The sequence below is a fragment of the Papaver somniferum genome, unplaced genomic scaffold, assembly GCF_003573695.1.
Source record: "Papaver somniferum cultivar HN1 unplaced genomic scaffold, ASM357369v1 unplaced-scaffold_118, whole genome shotgun sequence".
Lineage (NCBI taxonomy): Eukaryota > Viridiplantae > Streptophyta > Magnoliopsida > Ranunculales > Papaveraceae > Papaver > Papaver somniferum.
The window spans coordinates 822842-843828 of record NW_020620825.1 but is presented as its reverse complement, the minus strand read 5'-3'; the positions used below and the strand labels follow the sequence as shown (position 1 = coordinate 843828).

Sequence of the window (20987 nt, the reverse complement as noted above, 5' to 3'; positions counted from 1 at the left end):
GACCGTTTATTAAGATTCCTTCTTTACTCGTTTATCAACAACCTAAAAACCCCACTAAAAACCCCAAGCCGTCTCTCACTCCACGTCGATAGTTGCGGTAACATCCCCTCCCATTGGCCGGTGAAAAAAACCCTCGCTCCTGATTGGTCGAAAAGCAACTTATACCCCCTACATTTCGTGGCCGTTAATTTTTAATAGAATTGGCTCGATCTGATGCTCAAAATCGAATGATAACTTAACAGATTCTTACACCGCTTTACATGATTTTAATAAAATCTGGACCTTCGGATTGACTGTAAATAAAATGCCATATATATATCGCATGCTAAAAATATCTTAAAAAAACACGTGAATTTCTATAAAAAGGAAATCTAAAATCTTTGGAAAATATCGGTGAATTTCCATATTAAATCAAAAATAAATAAATAAAGTACCCAAAGAACCAAGAATGAAATCTAAGAGCTTCCAAAAATTGTAAGATTTGTTTCTTAACATATGTTCTTAGGTAGTTTCTTAGGCTACATTTTTAAATCGAAGAAAGATGCATATATAAGGACCATTCTAAATATTTTTACCGGATTAGATAGGTACATATCTGTGAATTTGGAAAATGTAAGATTTTTTAGATTTCAGTTCTTTAAACTTCCGCTAATACGTCACGATTACCCGGAGTAAGAAATGTATATATGGTAAATATATGTCATGATAAGTACGAGAGTATTTATAAAATAAAAACTACACACGAACATATTTTCTCATCGTCTCTTCCTAGCTTACTCCGACATCGCAGTGCTGTAAGTTTTGCCTTTTTTTCTCATGTTTCGTTGGTTAGTTTAATATTCATGAATCATGATGATTCATAAACTAGAATGGCAAGTCACTTGCTTTATGATTTTATTTTTTTTGGTGATGGTTTTATTTTTAATTTTATTTTTTGTTAACACATGTTCTTATTCTTGATCAGGGTTACCACGTTCTTATTTTTTCACTCCCTATGTCTCTTCCTTATTCAAAATTTTAGGCTTCTCGGTTCAAGATTTTCCTCTTTGTTATCCAATTTTGATTATTTGTTGTTTTCTTTTGATTAATCATGTTTAGTCAATATGTAATCTTGATTTTGTCTTTTTTTTCTTTATGTTGCAGGTGAGATTTTTCGACATCCGCAAATATGGTTAGGGCTTTGGGAATTATTCATTCCACATCTAGGTTAACGCATCATCTTCTATCTACATATTTGATTCTTGGATAGAGATTTCAGACATCACTTCCACTACCATATTTTTTTACCTATTTATAGATTTTGATTCTTTGAAACTATCGAAAGAAGCAATTTAGTTAATGAATCTGCTGTGAGGAAATTCGGTAAATCAAATTCTTTACATAATTACATGAGACAAATTTATACCGTTTCTTTAATTAAATTTATACTTTGGATGGGTTTGCATGATTAATTACATCGGAACTTCATTGGTGAAATACTGGAGTCCAGTGTGGACTTATACTTTCAAGGTATTTACCCAATATGAGTGACTACTACAAAATTAACTGTGGCAGCCTTCCGTATTTTCCAATATGGTCGAGGGTGGGTTTGAGACCATGCCTATCCACGGCTCTTAAATCCGTTCTAAATCCTTCCCCATACACCCGATCAGGATTACTCATCAACGACTTAATGAAATATTCCCCAAGTTCCTTCTCGAATGGTGATCGTTTTCTCTTGCTTGACCGACCACCTCCATTACCTGCAGCTGACTCTATACAAAAAAGGAAATTTTTTCCTGTGTCAGCAACCTCTTTCCTTCTTATATAACAAGAAATCTATAACAAGAAATTCGATCTCTGTTAACCCTAAAATTGTAGGTTCCGTAGAATAACCAGTTGTCTGCTATATAATGCTACATCCTGATGGGCTTCTGTGACTAAATTATTTGGTTTTGCAGTTGAAAAATATATGTGCACAAGTTAAAGGTGGTTTTGAAAAGTGAAAGAGGGGAAGAATTAGAGGAAAATACAAAAGGCATGAGCCATTTTGGATCTAAAGCATGTCCTTGTCATTTTGAAAATAAGTAAGCTTAAACTAATACGTGGGGATGTTAGTTAGAGTTTTACTTGGCTTTCTAAATGTAAAAAAAAATTATACAACATAAACTAATTCAAGAGGTATAACACTAAATTTATTCCTGTGAATTATATCAATTTGGATAGAAATTAGGCTTTTTGCCGTATATTTATGGAGGAGAAGACGAAGACAACATGGCGTTATGGAGGAGAAGACGAAGACAATTGTAAGGATATCTGTTTTGAAACCTGGCTAGAGCAGCAATCAATGGTTTCAACTAAACAATAGGAGGTGCATCAGTTTTCGGTAAATCCATTTAGTTTATTCTAACAGTTGCGGGTTTTCTTGATAGTTTATTCTAGTAGTTGCGGGTTTTCTTGATTTTTTGTTTTGATAATTTTTTCTAGGAATTACTGGTTAATCCATTTCTAGGGAACCTGTTTACTGTGTAGTCTACCCATAAAAATATTTTAACCGCTAGTCCAAAGTCATGATTTTGGACTAAAAATATTATCCGGAGGTCCAATATCTTAATGATTTGATCTTGCGGCACGTGTATATTTTTTCGAAATGGCCAAGTTAGCCCGCACTCAACCTTGCATCACTTTATTCAGACATGACCTGTAATATATGTAATTTTCATTTTAATCATTTATATAAAACTAGAAACCAGAAATTCTAATACACAGCTTTCAGAAAAATGAATATCAAAGTAATAAACAATGTTTCACAGATGAATGTAAGCAATAGTTTCTCAGTTCCAGTCTCCAGATATATATACAAGGAAACAGTAAATAACAAATTGAGACCAACCAGCAAATCTCAGTTCCAAGAAACTAATATAGAAGAAAGAAAAACACTGAATATAAAAAGGATTTCAACTGTCCATGAATGCATCCATTCAGATCGTAATAGAGCTCTTCTCAACTAGTTATTCTCAGCACCCATGTCATTTTAAGTTAGAGTGGGAGATTTCAGATTTTGCTTCAGGGTCAGCAATGGAGTAGCACCCCAGTAGCAGAACCTACTACTTTATTTGCCCCATTATCTTTTAATTTCAGTTTCTTAAGCTCCTCATCAACAGCCTCACCTAGCCAATACTACCCAGAATACCGCAGATTCCCCTCCATCTACGGTGCCTGCATATATCATTTGTGTTGATTATGATTTTGACGAGGCTATAAAAGTAATACAGAAAGAATAAAATGCTAACATTGTGTTAAAACATATGACGATAAAGAGTTGCCTTCACGAAAATTCTGGCTTTGTAAAGTCATTTTTTATTCTTCTATGAATAGTCGAAGTTGGATATGTGAAGTCATTTTTTATCAGAAACCAAAGTAACAATAACACGTTGATATGCACCTAGTATCTGTGTAATTTGTATCCATCAGTACATGAAGATATGTACTGATAAATATGTACTGTCAACATCACATATGTAATCTAGTACCCAACAATACATATGATCAGTAGGATGTATATGATTTAATTTGCAGTTGAGTTAGCGAAAACAAATACGTACTGGCAGTTGACACTATCAAAAACTATCCGGTTATTCACAGTATAACCAAATATGTACTGCAATTTTTACCAGTACATATGGATTTTTCTCTCATATCACATGCATAATCAACAAGGGTATTTTATAAGAAAACAAAGTAACAAGAATACATCAACAAATACATGGTGATATGTACTGATGAATATGTACTTCAAAAGTATATGTTCGAAAACACTACATATTGATATGTGCTAACGCTTATTCATTTCAACTCATACACTAACCATGTTCATGTTCTTTTCCACAACAAGATAACATGTCATATTGGTATTACCTGTTATATTGGGTTTAAACAACATGGTTAGTATGTGTTTAAACAACTCATACACTAACCATGTTGCTCTTTTCCACAACAAGATAACATGCTCTTTTCAAGTTGGTATTACTGTTTTATCATAAAGCAAAATAACATGTCATATTGATATGTACTGTTTGCATCATAAAGCAAAATAACAGGTCATATTGATATGTACTGTTTGCATCAATAAGGGTTCAAACAGTACCTAACAACAGTACATACCAACATGTACTAGTTCTTATATTCAAGAATAAATGATGTTTTACACACAAATAGATAGTTAATTATATCAATATGTACTATCAAAAACATACATAAATTAGGTTTTTTTACATGGTGCCTATTGTTATGTATCGTTAGGTTTACCTAGTACATATTGATATAATTAGAGTTACATAATGTCTCTAATTATACCAACTACTGCACATAGTGATTTTGTGCAATTTGAGATGTTAAAAGATCAGAGTATGTTTAAAGGAAAAGAAATTTTACTTGATGGCCCCTTTAGATCCATCTGCCAAGCCTTCCCAACTGATCCCAATCATGCAGGCGTATCATGAAGAACCAAGGAACCCTGCACCAAAGCTGGTAACGCAACAAGAATGAACAATGTCAAGATAGTGTGTTTATGTATTGGGGGTTTACCTATAGTACATAATAAGCATAAAAAGGTTTACCCAGTACATATTTATTGCAGTGGTCATATATATACCCAGCAATACATGTTGATATGTACTAATTCAAAAACAAATTACATCAACATTACATATATCAACTACAAACTAGGGCTTTTAGCAGTACATATCAGCATGTTCTGTAGGATTATACACAACATATATACAGTACATATGGATATATATTGTAAGATCATACATAAACATGCAGTAGAAGGGGGTAAGCAGTACATATCAAGAATTTAACAGTACACACTGATATGTATGCTAGGAGCATATAGAAAATTGGTATAAAAAATCAACAAAAATAAAACTGAAAACATTACACATATTGGATTGTATTTTTAAAGTTATAAGCAACACCTTTTTTGGCAGAAATCCCAAACATTTTGTTATATTCGAGTTTTCAGCATGAGTTTACTGAAACCAATATTATGCCTTGTTGTTGTAGTACAGTAAGTGACCTGGCATGCAATACCAAACATATTGTTAGAACTAAAATGTTGCAACAATTATGTATTGAAAGAAAAATAAAACCACCCACTTTCCGCAATACAGGAAGTTGACACTATCAAAAACCATCCAGTTTTTCACGGTACAACCAAATATGTACTGCAATTTTTACCAGTACATATGGATTTTTCTTTCATATCACATGCATAATCAACAAGGGTATTCATAAGAAAACAAAGTAACAACAATACATCAACAAGTACATGGAGATATGCACTTCATTTTTCGCAATACAGGCAAATACGTACTGGAAGTTGACACTATCAAAACTATCCAGTTATTCACGGTACAACCAAATATCCATTAGTATTCGACAATACATATTGATATGTACCTGATGCATATGCAATCCAAGTATTCGATAATACATATTGATATACAGCGCTGATGAATTCTACTTGTATTCAACACTACAATACATATTGCTATGTATTGTATTAACACATACTACATATTATTTTTTTGGTATTCAAAGGATACATATTGACATGTATTACATCAACGAATCACTTTTCCCTAAGTACATATGGATATGTTCAAGCATAAACTATGCTAGGATTTTATACAGTACATATCATCAACTAATCACTCTTTGTCTTACTACATATTTATATGTATTCAAGCATGAACTAAGGGTTTAGCAAAAATCTGAAAACTCCTAAATTTATATATCCAAAACTTGAAAAAAATTGTGAAACTTCCAATATTCCACTAGACAAAAACCCCAAATTCATAGCAGTAATGTTGTAACAAAAATTCTCAAAAAAATATGAACCCCAAATTCATATCAATATGTACAGGTTCATTTGGTCAAAGACAAATTGTTAGTACCCAATCATCATAAATCAGTTTTCTCCTTCAGTACATATCAATAAGCACAATCAATACATATCAATAAGCTCAAAAATAATTATATTATTTCTTTTGCAAGGTAGCATACATATTGATATGTACCTAATATATATGTACATGTTGATATGCAGTGATACTTATTCAAAGCATGAATTAGGGGTTACCTAGTACATATTGATTTAGGACATTTTTTTATAAAAGAGCGCAATACATACCAATATTTAGGAAAGCATGGAACCATTTAGTACATAAAAAAACATGAAAGCAACATGCACTACATACCAATATTTTTACTGAATGAAAGCATGTAATACAAAAAAAAAATGTAATACATACTAATATGTATGAAATCTTTTACCTTATGTAATACATGAAAGCATAAAAGCATGTGATACATAAAAAAAAAACATAAACTGTTGTTGGATATATCATGTACTGTTGGTGAATTAGAAGCAGGCTTTTCTTTTTGTTATTTGAATCATCAACAATTTTTCTTCTACTTTTTGAGCGTGAAGCACTTTCTTCCACAATTACTTCCGTAATTATTTGTTTAATTTTTCGATTGGTAACCATTTTTGGTTTTGATTTTGTTTTTCGATTGGAAACTTTCAATTGAATCTCATGAAGAAGATGCCTGGTTTTGGTTTTGACGAAGATGAAACAGATCTGTTTTTTTTTTTTGATTTCGTTTTTCGATTTAGGAGAAGAAGATCTCGATTTTGAATAAAGAAGATGAACTGACCTAGTTTTGATTTTTGTATTCTCTGAAGAATGAAAAACTGTAGATGAAGAAGAATGAAAACTGAAAAAGGTCGATGAAATCTAGGAGAAACTGAATAACGCGTGTTTTTTCTCTCTGCCTAATTTGTTTGTGACACTGACACGCGTGTTATTAGGGTTAGCACAGTAATTTTACTGTTTTCAAACCTTTTTGGACTAGCGATTAAATTGTTTGTCCCGCTGGACTAGGGATTAAGATGGATCGGGTTTAGTGGACTAAAGAGGAAATGCCTCGAACAAGATTCTTCTAAAGAAGTTAGTTCTAATACATTTGGGCCACGGGGCGGGGCGAATTGGCCACACCAATTAAAAATTCTCATTAGACCCGGTGCGTATCACGGGTTACATTCTAGTTTACCTTTACAAGAGAAAAATGAAAAATAGATACCTCAAAATTTCCCCTGCTCTAAATCTTACTTTTCCTCTCTTCTTCTAGACAAATTCAGTTCTCTCTCAACATCAAAGTCTCTTCTTTCCTTCTCTTCTTCTGCTTCTTCAGTTCTGCCCTCAAACAGGTAAAAGATACTATTTTTTTTCTTCCAAATCAGAAAAAAACCCCTAAATTATTGTTTCTGAAAATCCCTAGTTGTTGTTATTCTGTCCTGTAAGTGAACTTATTAAGTGATGCCTCCTCGCGCATCGAAGAAGAAAGGAGGAGCTGCAGCTACAAAGAAGAAGCCAGCAGCTCCAAGAGCAACAAGAGCTTCTGCTAGAAACTCCAAGAAACCAGTAGAAGAAGTACCAAGCGAAGAGGAACAGGAAGAAGAAATCAACCAGGTTGTCGTGGCACAGGAACACAAGGAGATTCCACCTCATGCTGTTATTCAAATCGATGACGATGAAGAAGAGATAAACACGGAATCAGTAGTATCATCATTGGTTAATCACGAAGTTGCTGAAAAAGAAGAAGTTTTTATGAATGCGGAAGAAACCAAGGATGTGGAAGAAGTTATTGTGGAGGAAAAGAATGTGGAAGTGGTGATGGAAGAGACAGTGACTACGGTTGTAGAAGAGACTACCCTTGTTGTTGTGGAGGAGACGAAGGTTGTTGAAGAGAAGGGTTCAGAAATGGTGGTGGTGATTCAAGAGAAGAAGGTTGTAGATGCAAATGTTGAAGAAAATAGTATGGATATTATGGATAGAACGGTGGTGGAGGTGGAAGAGGAACGTGTAGAGGATCCTGAAGAGATAATAGAGGAAAACCCTGAGAAGTTAGTAGAGGTGAATCCTGAAGAGATAGTAGAGGAGGATCCTGAAGAGATAGAGGAGGGGCTGGAAGAAGTCATTGAGGATGAGAATAAGAATACACGTGGTGATGGAGATGATATGGTAGACGATCAGCAAGGTACGCGAAATTTGAATTAACATTGTGAACCAGCATTGCTGTTTTTCTTTGATGTTTCATACAGTTAGCATCATAATCAGGGTTTAAGAATGAAAAGAACTAGGAGCCTTTGTATAGCATACAAGAAGTGAATATTTGAGTTTTGTTTTTACTTTGTAGTATGTCTAAGTAATTTGACTGGGAAGAGTGCATAAATAAAACCCAAGCTTTGCTTATTTGTTATGCAACAGTTAGTGTAGTGAAATTTTATGTATTTCTAATAGATGAGAAGGAATGAAGGATAGGCAATGTAACCTAGTGGAGTGACATACTAGGGGAAACACTTGGGAAATAGTTAACTGAGAAGATTGATCACATGCAACAAAAAGCCGAGTGGATAACATGTTTACTGTTAACATAGAAATTTTAGGCAATGCTGAATTAGAATAGAAATGAAAAAACCACAAGTCGAGGGGTGTAAAGGAATATGGTTTTTGAATTTGAGCAAATGAATAGATTATCTCATTTGGTGGGTAATGAAGGATCAACATGTTTATACAGTTGTGTCGCTCTTGTATCTCTCATGCTTTGCCATCTATAGTTATTTGCTTTTGCTAATACCTGAAATAGGTGAATGTTCACTGATTTCAAACTTGTTGCAGTCGCTAATCAGGATATAAATGAGGAGTCTGCAAAGGCTGAAGCGGAAGCTAATGTAAAAGGCAATGATATCAATGATGCCAATGATAGTGTTGGTGTGGAAGGGGAAGATGAAAGTGGAAGTGATGACGAAGAATTTGAGGAGGATGAAGACCCATCTGCATACATGCATGCTCCTCTAACAGACAGGAAGAAACACGAGGAATTTGAAATTTTTGTTGGAGGATTAGATAAGGGTACAGTTGAAGAAGATCTGACTGAAGTATTTGTGAAGTTTGGGGAAATTAAGTCTGTGAGAATAGTTAAGCATCTAGCCTCACAGAAAAATAAGTGTTTCGCGTTTATTCGTTATGCTACTGTTGAGCAGGCGAAAAAAGTCCTAGATGAGTTGAAGGATGGAGCAGAGGTTATACATTTTGACCACTAATCCCCCTCTTTATATGTATGAATAATTTATGTACATATACAAATATTTCTTCTGCGTGTCCTATTTTCTTCTTACAACTTTATGCGATTTCTAGGTAAAGGGCAAGCGTGTTAGCATATCACGTAGCCAGGACAGTGATACAATATACATGGGTAATATTTGCAAGACATGGAAAAAGGATCAGGTCAGATATTACTTTTGTTATCTGTGCTTATCCTCTAACTATTATTTTCTCAAAAGTGTTTTCTACTTAATCAGCTTATGAGAAGATGAAATTTATAACAAGCTCTATATGGTTGACTCTGTTTCAGTGTTTGCCGTGGACTGTTTTTGCACCTTCAGTGCAGAGAAAGCACCGTCTTTATTGACTTCACAATCTTATGTTGTTTCCTAAATGGTTTTCTTTTCTTACTGGCTAAAAGGTACTAGAGGCATTGAAATTCCATGGGATTGAACAAATTGAGGAGATCTATTTACCTGGTGATCCCAAGAATGAAGAGATAACTAGAGGCTTTGCTCTCTTGGAATTCAGTACCCGCTCTGATGCAATGTCGGCATTTCAGCGGCTAAGAAAGCCAGATGCTGTATTCGGCTGCGAGAGAAGTGCTACAGTTGCTTTTGCCCAATCTTCTACACATCCCAGTGAGGAAGCTCTCTTGCAGGTTTGTATTGTCTGGACTGTTCTTTAAATTGAACACGTAATGGGTGTGTTTCCACTTAACTGAGAATCCTGCAACAATTAATGAGGTTGGTCCAAATAAATTTTTTTCTTAGAGTAGTTGAAGTACTTTGTACATATCTCCTTAGTTGTATTCTCCATGCTACTTGCTGAAACGGCCCCCATCAATGATTTTAGAGAATTTTACTTTGGGCAAGACAGGAAACTCAAAAGATGGTTTCACTTAGTGTCCACTTTGTTGACCTACTAGGTAGGGAACATTCTTGCAACAACTCAAGTGTTCATCCGAAATCCGGATTAACCATGTAGAATCACTTTTGCTGTGTTGCCTTTAGTCCTAGAGATCCATGCTCTTGTTAAGTCTTAATTTTTTTGTCCGAAGGATCTATAGAAAATTATCCTACCTCGTAGGGTTGGTGTTTGAACCATATCCCTCTCTAGGAATGCCATATATGACATGTCCTTAACTGTAGGCATATAGGATAACTTCTGTTTGCAGACCATAGTGGTCTAAGTATACGGTTGTCTTGCAGAGACAATTAGGTAATGAAATTTTCCTTTGCAGGTCAAAACTGTATTTGTTGACGGGCTGACAGATTTGTGGAACGAGGAGAGGTTATGGGAGTTCGGCAAACAGTTTGGTGAGGTTGAGAAAGTCCAGCTATCAAGAAATCTCGGCAATGCAAGGCGGAAGGATTTTGGATTTATTTCGTTCACCTCTAGGGAAAGCGCCGTAGCTTGTGTGGAGGGATTCGAGAATTTGCAGATTGCGGAAGGGGATGTGAAGGTGATGAATTTAAATGATGGCCTTAAATAATTAACTTAATTTGAAAGATTTTCTTAGTTAGTGCTTCATGTTTCAGATAAAAGCTAACCTGGCAAGGCCTCACAAGGGCAAGCTTGGAAGGTCTTCACGAGGTGGCTACAAGGTTAAAATGGATGATACTGTAGAAGCTGGATCATCAAAAATGAAAGGCCTTGCGAAGTGCTCATCTGAAGGAAAGGGAAGGTTTCATCAGAATTCGAAAGGCGGGATGCCATTTAAGCCGCAACCCCGTGTTAGTGAATATCAGGGACCTAGTGCTCCCTCCAGGGCAGATCACCACAGAAGGCAACAACCTGGGCGAGGTGGTAGGTGGGGTGGAAGAACTATGGAAGGTGGTTTCCATGGGCAGACATCAATGAAATCACGTGGTATGTGGATTACAGCACATGATCAGTCTATAGTAACCTTGTGCGTTTTTCGTTTATTATTTTGTTTTATCTTTATGAATTTGGGTAATTACGGTAAAAGTCCTAAATCTGTAGGTAACATGCATGGTCGAACAGGACGAGGTTTTCCAAGAAGTAACTCACGATTTGGTAACTCAGCAAGGCAAAATTGTGGGTATGGGGGCCCTCCTGCTGCCTATGTTGATCCATATACTCAAAGGTTGCCTCCATCTGCCCCTGGTTATCGGGGTCATGCTTCTTATGGTGCACATTCTGGAGATAAACGGCACTATTCTGAGATGGTAAATCTCATTCTGTAGCGCAATTGATCGTCTTAGACTTTTAGTTGAGGGGATTGATTGATTAATCATTGAAGTGGATTTTCAGGAACCCCATGCTGGTTATATTGAAGCATCAACAGTGAAACATAGCCGCGGTCGATATAATTACGAGCCAAAAAGGTTTGCTCATCACTTCACCTTCCATATGGTGGCTTTCTATCCATAGTTGACTGATGTGTTTAATGCTTTTCTTGGTTAGTAGAGGAGCTGGTGGATATGGTGGCCAGAGTAGTGGTCCTATTCCATACGCAGGTAACATTTTTCAATCCACAATCCAATATATTTGATTTTAACACACCTTTTAGTGGGTCCCTTCTAAGTTTCTTTGACTTGGGCATTACTGATATTGTCTGATTCTATTTTTTGTAGGACCACAACCTTCATCTTCATATGCTCCAAGCAACTCCGCCTTTCCTGGATATGAGGTTTCTCTCTCTCTCTCTCTCTCTCTCTCTCTCTCTCTCTCTCTCTCTCACACACACACACACACACACACACAAAGCAAATCCTAATTCACATGCCATCTGTTTGCTTGTGTTTTTTGGGTTTCAGACTGGTGGTAGAGGCTACGCTTACCATGGTGGTCCGACATCATATGCACAACCGCACCCTCAGCAAATTCCACATCCTCAACCTTACGCTCATCAACCACCTCACCCACGTCCTCATCAACCACCTCACCCACGTCCTCATCAACAACCATACCTACAACCACAACAAAATCCATACCGACACCCACACCCACACCCACAACAAAATCTGTACCCACGTCCTCACCCACCTCCAGCGCGGCCAGGATATTACTAAACCTGTAACAAGGCTGGTTCCTTACCCACACGGAAGCTTGTCCCATAGGCTGCAGAGATAGCTGAACTGTTCCCCTCGTGAAGTGAGGGAGGGCTTGTTTGAGTTAATTTCTTGTGTACCTGTGGATAAAGAGTTGTGAGGTTCGAAGTTTAAACATCCATCGGTCTCCGTAATCTTGGAGATAAATTTAGATGTTTATGTTCTTAGGACCAGAAGGGTTTACTTGCACAAGTCCATGTTTCCTTAATGGCGAAGTTAGGAGTTCTTTTACCCTTGCCCATGTACTTTTTCTACTGGTTTGAGGTAAATTGAAGAAGTCCACAAATTTAGCACAAGTGGTGGATGTCTATATTAACAACAAAATTTATGTAATTCAATTGTAGAAATAATGCAATTTTGAATTGAAGAAGCAGCAGAAGTCTTAAGTACTCGTTGGATGGGTATACAAGTATGAAAGAAGGTTCTTTGCTGCATAAGTTTAAAAAAGAGTTCATATCCAGAGCCAAAGATTTCAAACATATCTTAACAAATTCTTGAAGAAAATCTTTGTGTAATCGAAAGGGATAAGGTCAAGCGAAAGATCAAGCGAAAGTCAACCTTTAATTTCTTCGATCTTTTGGTTCTGCAATTCCCTTTTTTCTTCAATCAATCGTTTTTCTTTCTTCTCTTCTTAATTTTTTGCTGCTTGTATTTATTGCTCTTTTTATTTTACCCTAATCTTCTTGTTTTCCCCAATTTCTTGTCTATTTCCCTTTCTTTATGATTTTTTTCCTTTTATTTGATTCTCTTTGTCTCTATGTAATGGCAGATTGTTTAAATTAACTTCTTGCTATCTCACATCAGTGTTCCAGCATTGTCTCACCACATCATCAAAGTTAGTTGGTAGTTGTTTTGTTGGCGGTTATCAAGTTGGCTTCAAATTTTAATCCTCGGAATTTTTTTTATAGGCCGGTTTTGTTTTTAGAGAAATTTAAGGAAATTAAGAGAATTAATCATTCAAAGTGGTCCTCATGACACTTGTCAATAAAAGAAGTGAAGTGAAATGGTTTTCATGACACTTGTCATCAAAAGAAGTAAAGTAAAGTGGTCCACATGACACTTGTCATCAAAAGAAGTTAAGAGTAAAATGGTCCCAAAAATTAAAGTAACATTTGACTTTCCCAATTAACAAACTGGCCTATTTTTTGAAACTTTTATTTATATAAACTGGCATATTAAAAAAGAACGGGAGTAGCAGTGGTGCATTGCTGGTTTATCAAAAGTGATTGTAGTTGAAGTGGTAAAACGGATTCGTATCAGACTTGTGAAGAAAACAGTTTTTAGATTTAAATTTAAACAGGCAAATAAAAAGAGTTGTTCAAAGTTATAGAGAAAAACACCAAGACTAGGATTCCACCAATGACCATTTTAATAGTAAATTCTAAATAGTTCTTATGCAATTTTATCCTTAAAATCAATTCTAATATTTGTCTCAAATAAGTTTTTGAAGTAATAATTGTAATTAAAAAGTATAAAACATCAAAAGTTACTAAAACCCAGCATGCTTCATCAAGTCAATTCACAATTACTCAATAAAAACTATTAATTCAATTTTAATTCGTGCAAATAATCAAATAATAATATTGCAAATAAATGTAAAAGTTAGAATTATACCAATAAATTTTGTGCCAATGGCTTCCTCCGTCGTCTCGGCTAATGGGTTTAGCTCCTCATCCCAAAAACACACTCACAAGATAAATTCATGGCTAAAGTAGGTGTTTTTATTGATGATTATATGATGAAATAGGAATTAGCAACGCTGTAGAAGTGTTACAGCGTCACTGTTACAAATGGTGTAAGTGCTGAGAAGAAACGATAGAACTAAAGTGTTGTAAATAGCGACACAGGGTGTAAGCTGCTGGAAAGAACGATACGAATCGTGTGCTGTAAAATAGCGACACAGCGTGTTCTGGTTTTAAGACTGATGAAGAACGACTGCCTTAGCAGGTCTGTTCTTCCTCTTCTTCTTCCTCCTTGAACAGCAGCAGCAGCAGCAAAAATCAATGGTATCTTCCTCGTTTCGGCTCTGAACTCTCTCCTATTTCTCTCTAAACTTTTTCTAACCCCTCTAAGACTCGAAAACCACCTATTTATATCTCAACAGAGTCCCTTAAATTCGATCAAATATCTGATTTCTATTATCTGCCAGTTGGAACGATAATCCGTTCTCTTTTGCTTTTTCACGCTCTGTTAGCTATTAAATAGGTACCAAACTCTTCTTAAGACGTGAACAAGACTAAATACATTAATTTCCAGCGTCAAACTCTCCCAAATATCTCTCACAAATCTTTGAAACTTGAACAGCAGCGTACGTGACCTGTTTGAGATTTGATCTCTTCTTCCGGCTTATCCAGCCCAATTGGTTGGGTTAAATTGCTTATAATGATCTTTTTATAGTGTAGGAAGTCCAGCCCAGTGAAAATCCGATGTTGAATCTCCTTAAAACTCGCTCAAATTCGAACCCCTAAAACTGTTCTTCTGCAGAGTTCTTTTCCCGCCAAAATCCAGTTTTGAAACTTTGAAGATGACCTCCCCCTATCCAGTTCCGGTCTCCCTTTAGCAGATGCCTGGAAATGGGTCACCCCTTAGTAATTAGGTTACCCCTTATCCAAAATCAAGGGTCCGTATAACAAGTGTCCTCTGGGGTATTTTCCGCACTTTTTTCGGGGTTCCTCCGGGGTATTTCTGGGATACTTCCGGTACACTTCTGAGGCTCTTCCGGTACGTTATCAACGGAGGTCCAAATGCCACATTTTTAGCCAAATTCGCCGCAAGAAATTATTTTCCAAAAACACCTACAAATACATAAAATAACCAAATAAGTACAATATCGAGTACTAACAATATATACAAATGAGTTATATTAGACACATAAATGCGTCTATCAAATACCCCCAAACTTATTATTTGCTAGTCCCGAGCAAATCAAAACTACAAAATAAAATCCTAACTCACTGTCGCAGGCATCGTCGATTGCATTTAGCGTATGCAATAAGCCTTTAAACCCCTAGGTGGCCCTAGTGGCCGAGTTATAGTCTCGGGAGGGCTTACCAGAGATATACCCACAAAACCTGTACTCCAGACCTTAGCTATCTACGCAGAACCTTGGAAGGAACTAAAGAATCTCCTTGGTTGGCATACTTATTGACTACAGGAAGAAGTACCCTGATGCGAAATTCCAATTGATGTACACGAGTTTGCACTCAAGCATACTAAAATTCATATAAAGTGACAGAGCTCTACTCAAATAGTTGCACTATGGACATCATATTCGGAGTCAAAACTAATCACATGGATAGATCAAGAAGATGGATATAGAAAACGGGAAATTAGGCTCAGGCCCAACCCATGGATAACCCATAATATGAGGCCCCTAGATAAAAGAGTTTTATTAGTAGGCCCTGAATTAAAAAATAAATTTAATAAAAGCGAAAAGACTAAATTAGCCTCAAGTATATAAGAGGCGTCACCTACCTTTCTCTCGTTCAGACGCCATTATTTCATTTCCAAGGAGAGAGAAAACAAATCTCACTCACCTGAAACAGAAAGAAATCTAGAAAAAAAACCAAAAAATCAAGAAATCTTCCTGAAATCTGTTCCAAAACAAAGATCGAGATCAAAAACTATTCATCATTTGCTAACCCCTAAATCAGAGAAACAGATCGAAAAAGTTTCAGATTCAAAAACCAAAAAAAATCAAAAGAAACAGTTTCAGATTCAGTTTCAGATTCAAAACCTAAATCGCCGTTGTTACTGATTCCTGTTGATGAAATACTCCGACGATTAATCACTAGGTAAGTTTTGATTTAAAGCTGTTAGTTTTGATTCCTGTTGTTACCGATTCGTGGGTCGAAAATTTCTGAACTAGGGTTTGTAATGAGATTACAACAAACATAACTCATTCTGACTGATAATTTTACAGATCGGAGAAGGAGAACAATCGTTTGTGCATAAAATCCATGAAATAACTGATTAAATAGAAACAAAGGTAAGTCATGGATGTGATATAACTGATTGATTTAGTGGATTTCATTTCTGAGATGTTACTGTTTGAAAACCCTAGAAACTCTAAGTTGAATTGCAATCAACTAACTTGATTTTATTACTACATCAACTGCAGATTCAGAATCAAATTTCTTTTGGAATAAAAATGGTGAAAGGAAAAATGAATCCCCCTAGAAAAGATGATACAATTACAGGTACTAAGTTGTGAAAACTATTGTTGTCATGGTCTCATGTTTATTTCTCATATAATGCTTGTGAATATGTAATTACACAGACAAGGACATGTGTAACTATAAGTTACACACTCAAAATGTAACCACTGACTGTGTTGTGGTTTGTATATTGATTGTGTAACTTATAGTTACACATACCAAGTGAGCCTGTCACCACTGACTTGCCTAGGGATGTGTAACTAGTAGTTGCACATAAAAAATTGGTTGTGTTTAGGATGTGTAACTTGTAGTTACACATAGAAAATTGGTTGTGTAAATTAAAGTTACTCATTAATATGCATGTGTAAGTTAAAGTTACACCTTGTAGAATGTCTAGGATTGAGTGTGTAACTTGTAGTTAAAATCTACTAACTGAAGAAATTTAAAAGTTTCTAATGTAAGTGATGCTTTTGAATGTATAACTACGCAAACAAGGGCATGTGTAACTTTAAGTTACACATTCAAAATCTCACCACTATGTTGTGGTTTGTATATTGAGTGTGTAACTTGTAGTTACACATACAAATGAGCCTTGCAGAAGTGGCTGTGTAACTTGTAGTTACACATCTTAACTGTGAGTTACACATTCAAGATGTTACCAATGACTTGCAAAGTGGCTGTGTAACTATAAGATACACATTGAAAATCTAATCACTGACTTGCCAATTGACTGTGTAACTACAAGTTACACATGCATAATAACATAACTGATTTGGCAATTTCCTAGATAACTAAAAGTTACACATGCAAAAATATAACCTATGACTGTATTGTGTTTGTAAATTATAGTTGGACATAAAAAAATGACCCCTTTAAACCTTCATATGCATGTAAGTTAAGGTTACACAACACAGAATAGAATGATTCAGTTTGTGTACTTGGCAAATACACATAGTTTGTAACATGATTTTCATTTTGTAGTTAAAAACGAGTGTATTTGATAAGTACACAACATACTGACTCATGCTATTTTTGTGTGTGATGTGTACAGGAAACCTAAGGCAGTCGTTGAATGCAGTAAAGGATTTAGTAAAGGTGATAAAGCCTATAGGACTGACTGATAGGGCTCATAGATATCTTAGGAGAGCTGCTTACGGAGAACTCGTAATGATGTATTACGATGACTATGATACAACTGTACCAACTACAACAAGACAGATAACTACCAACAAACACGGCGTCTTGAAGCTCTTGAACTGCTTTGACATGGATTGTGAGACACCATGTTCATTCAAGTTTGCTGATGATAAGATTATAGAGTCTACACCGGCAAAGCTGGCTGGTATATTTTGCATGCAGAGGATTGGAAGCAGAAAGGGTCAGAAGCTGTTAAAGTACTATTGTCCTAGTGATTTGACTGACAATGTTTTATACAGCAAATACTTCACCGATATCAAATCTACAAAGCATCAGACGACGGTGACTAAGACAAACATTTTAGAGAAGATAAAACAACTTATGGCAAAAAGGAGAAAAAGTGGGAAAAGAAAGAAAGTTGATGAAAAGGATCTAGTTTGCCTGATAGGTCTTTATCTTTGCTGTGTATTGTTTTTTGGCGACAAAAATGCCAATGGAGTGAACGCGAAATATCTTAGTATCGTTGAAACTTATGATACGGTGCTCAAGGTGTCGTGGCCTGATTTAATACACGAGCACTTGTTTGAAGAGATTCATACTAATCTTAGTTGTTTGTCAAATGTGAAGGCTTGTGTGCAATACCTACTGGTAAAAAGCTTGTGTGTAATTTCTATTCCAGCAGTTTTAGTGTTACGTGATGGATATTTTTGTTCAATCGACTAATTAAAATTTATATGTTGCAGTTATTGTTTGCTGAACACACGCCAGCAGGATTAATCCCGAAAGTTGAGAACCACGAGGAAGATATCCCGAGGGTTGGGAGATGGGATATATACCAGATTTCTGATTACATTTGGAAAACAGACATGACACAGTTTTCGGTAAGTGTTATATGTCAGTTGGTTTAGGTTTTGTAAATTTATGGTAATGTAATTTAGATAAAACTTTGATGTAATCAAAATTGTCATGTGTAGCTATAAGTTACACATTTAAATGTGCTTGTGTAATTTATAGTTACACATGCAAAAGATAACACAAGTGAATGCAACTATAGGTTATGTAACATATATATCCTGTTTGTATATATATCCTGTGCTTATGTAACTATAGGTTACACATTTTATATGTATATCCACTTTACATTAGATATATGTGTAACCTTTAGTTACACATATCCACTTTACATTAGATATATCTAATGTGCTTATGTAACTATAGGTTACACATATAAAATGTGCTTATGTAACTTTAAGTTACACATACAACCGAAAAATGTATATTTAGAATGTTCAACTGTTTTTTGCAATCTCTTTTTAACCTCTCCATCTGTTAATTGCAGCCAACTCCTAGCTTTGTGGCTGAGTTTTCACAGCTTGAGAAGCAGCTGGGTATATCAACCGTGGTACCCAGCAAGGACGACCTGCAAAGTTGGCTGAAAGCGCAAACTATTGAGAATAGCCATCTGAAAGAGCAACTGCAAGAAAAGCAAGCAATGCTTAAAGCAGTGTATGCAATTGCAAGAGAAGGGATATCAGAAGGGGACCTTTCAGGAACAGCGGAATTCAAGGTTCACAAATTTAGTTGCCAAATTATGCAAGCAATGGGTATTGATCCTTACAAAGTGACCCAGGAAGAGTTTATGCAACATGAAGATGATGTACATGGAGGTACTGAGCATGGAGCTACTGAGCATGAAGAAGAAGAGTTACAATTAGTTGAGACAGAGCAACAAGGAGATGGAAGTACTGAGCAAGAGAAAGAGAAAGATGACGCGGAAACTTCCTTCATGAAGAATGTAAGTAGTTGTTCATTTTTAATATGCTTCTTTAACTTGATAGAGGTACCCAATTAGTTGACACTAAGGTCTTTGAACCTTTTTAATTTCATATTTTACTTGTTCATTTTTAACTTGCTTGTTTAACTTGATTAGACTTAATAAATGTTGAGTAAACTGATCATATGGATGTGTAATCCCTAGTTACACATGCCACATGCATGTGTAACTTCTGGTTACACTAGTTAGATGCATGTGTAACTCCATGTTACACTAGGTATCCATGCCATATTCATGTGTAACATGAAGTTACACATATTAGTTATCCAAGCCAGTCGATTACACATGATATATTCTTCTTGAAATTTTATTAAAAAAATTTAACATCATCATCATCATCCTAATTCTCGTTTCAATACTTGTGCAGTTCCATGTATGAGCCTTGCAGCTGGAAATACGCCAACAATTCTGCAAGCTCAAACTGCTGCAGAGGGGCACAAAAGACCACTCAGGACATATAGTTCGAGTATGAAGAGTGTGACAACTTGCAAGACTCCACCAAAGAAAAGGCCTGTCGCAAAGCAAAAGCCCACTCCTACAAATAATGTTGATGAGGAGCAGAAGAAAGATGTTGAAGAGACACCTGTTACGGATGAGGCACAGAAGAAAGCTGCAGATGGTGGAGTTGTGGATGGGGCAGGTGATGATGTAGCTGCAAAAGCCGTAGGTGATGATGTTACTGCAAAAGTCAATGAGGATACACCTGCAACTGTTGGTGACGGTTTGGTTATGACTGCTCCAACTCAGCCAACTCCTGGAACTTTTGATGACAGTTCTGCTTCAACACAGTTTGAGGACTCCATGGTGATAACTGCTACAACACCGCAAACACAGCCTGACAATGCTCAGACCTACAGGTTGGTGCAACTAGGAGCTAACCCCGATGATATGACGAATGTTGAAGTGAGTGAAATGATAGATGAGATCGTCAGCAACATTAACAAAACTGAACATGGACCCGCAGTGACGGAGAATGCAGAACCTACCTCAACTGGTAACCACTCTTCCGTTCTATGTTTTGTTTGTAATGGAAGTGTAACTTCAAGTTACACATTGTAAAAGGCATGTGTAGCTTGAGGTTACATACAGTGTGTTTTGTTTGTAATGGAAGTGTAACTTCAAGTTACACATTGTAAAAGGCATGTGTAGCTTGAGGTTACATACAGTACATTATTATTTTGGCTTGTGTAACTTTAAGTTACATACATGTGCTAATTTTACTGAGATTCTGCCTATATTTGTTTGCGCAGCTACAACGCAGGAAAACGTTTTTAGCCTTGGATTAGAAAAAACTCCAAAACCTGCAGGAGAGTTACTGAAGGAAGCTGCGAATACAATAAGAGAAAGGCAACCATCATTAACAACAACGTGTGCTGAGGAATAGAAAAATCCCAACACAAGATCTGAAACAATATCAAAGAAATTCAAAGAGGATTAAGAAGACAGCTAATGAAGAAGAAATGGCCGCAGTTCCAGAAGTAGAAGAAGATAGAATGGCTGAGGTTGCTGGAAGATGATGGAACAATGAGAAACGATGTGAAAGGTTCAGAAGTTATCGAAAGGCTGGAAGGCGAGAAAAAGAATAAAGTGCTTGAATATTTCAATACTCATCCGAAAACGTAAGTAGCTT

The 20987-nt window shown here is 36.0% G+C and overlaps 2 protein-coding genes and 1 long non-coding RNA gene across 4 annotated transcripts; all 3 read left to right on the top strand.

Annotated features, from left to right (window-relative positions):
• The first annotated feature begins 7136 nt into the window (after positions 1-7136).
• LOC113330542 (nucleolin-like) lies at positions 7137-12864 on the top strand. Of its 2 annotated transcripts, none has more exons than XM_026577344.1 (11): positions 7137-8085; positions 8727-9130; positions 9246-9335; positions 9574-9813; positions 10396-10617; positions 10694-11024; positions 11139-11344; positions 11430-11503; positions 11586-11635; positions 11753-11808; positions 11936-12864. In XM_026577344.1, exons 1-11 carry the CDS (start codon positions 7365-7367, stop codon positions 12188-12190), a joined length of 2649 nt encoding a protein of 882 aa, XP_026433129.1. In that variant the 5' UTR covers positions 7137-7364; the 3' UTR covers positions 12191-12864. The 2 variants fall into 2 exon arrangements, with proteins under 2 accessions (XP_026433129.1, XP_026433128.1); XM_026577343.1 differs by having other exon boundaries at positions 11583-11635.
• Positions 12865-15989: 3125 nt separating this feature from the next.
• Positions 15990-17466, top strand: LOC113330356. Its single transcript, XR_003350188.1, has 4 exons — positions 15990-16023; positions 16152-16217; positions 16350-16428; positions 17438-17466. It is a non-coding gene; the product is annotated as an uncharacterized LOC113330356 (long non-coding RNA).
• A 149-nt stretch (positions 17467-17615) lies between these two features.
• LOC113330696 lies at positions 17616-20741 on the top strand. Its single transcript, XM_026577526.1, has 5 exons — positions 17616-18171; positions 18267-18404; positions 18863-19294; positions 19850-20351; positions 20608-20741. Exons 1-5 carry the CDS (start codon positions 17653-17655, stop codon positions 20739-20741), a joined length of 1725 nt encoding a protein of 574 aa, XP_026433311.1. The 5' UTR covers positions 17616-17652.
• Positions 20742-20987: the final 246 nt, after the last annotated feature.

Bases quoted from the DNA above. Each gene is read 5' to 3' on its own strand.
- LOC113330542 (XM_026577343.1), top strand. From the start codon at position 7,365: ATGCCTCCTCGCGCATCGAAGAAGAAAGGAGGAGCTGCAGCTACAAAG. The intron at 8,086-8,726 runs GTACGCGAAATT...AACTTGTTGCAG, and splicing joins TATGGTAGACGATCAGCAAG to TCGCTAATCAGGATATAAAT. The intron at 10,618-10,693 runs GTGATGAATTTA...TTCATGTTTCAG, and splicing joins TTGCGGAAGGGGATGTGAAG to ATAAAAGCTAACCTGGCAAG.
- LOC113330696 (XM_026577526.1), top strand. From the start codon at position 17,653: ATGGATTGTGAGACACCATGTTCATTCAAGTTTGCTGATGATAAGATT. The intron at 18,172-18,266 runs GTAAAAAGCTTG...TATATGTTGCAG, and splicing joins CTTGTGTGCAATACCTACTG to TTATTGTTTGCTGAACACAC. The intron at 20,352-20,607 runs GTAACCACTCTT...TTGTTTGCGCAG, and splicing joins TGCAGAACCTACCTCAACTG to CTACAACGCAGGAAAACGTT.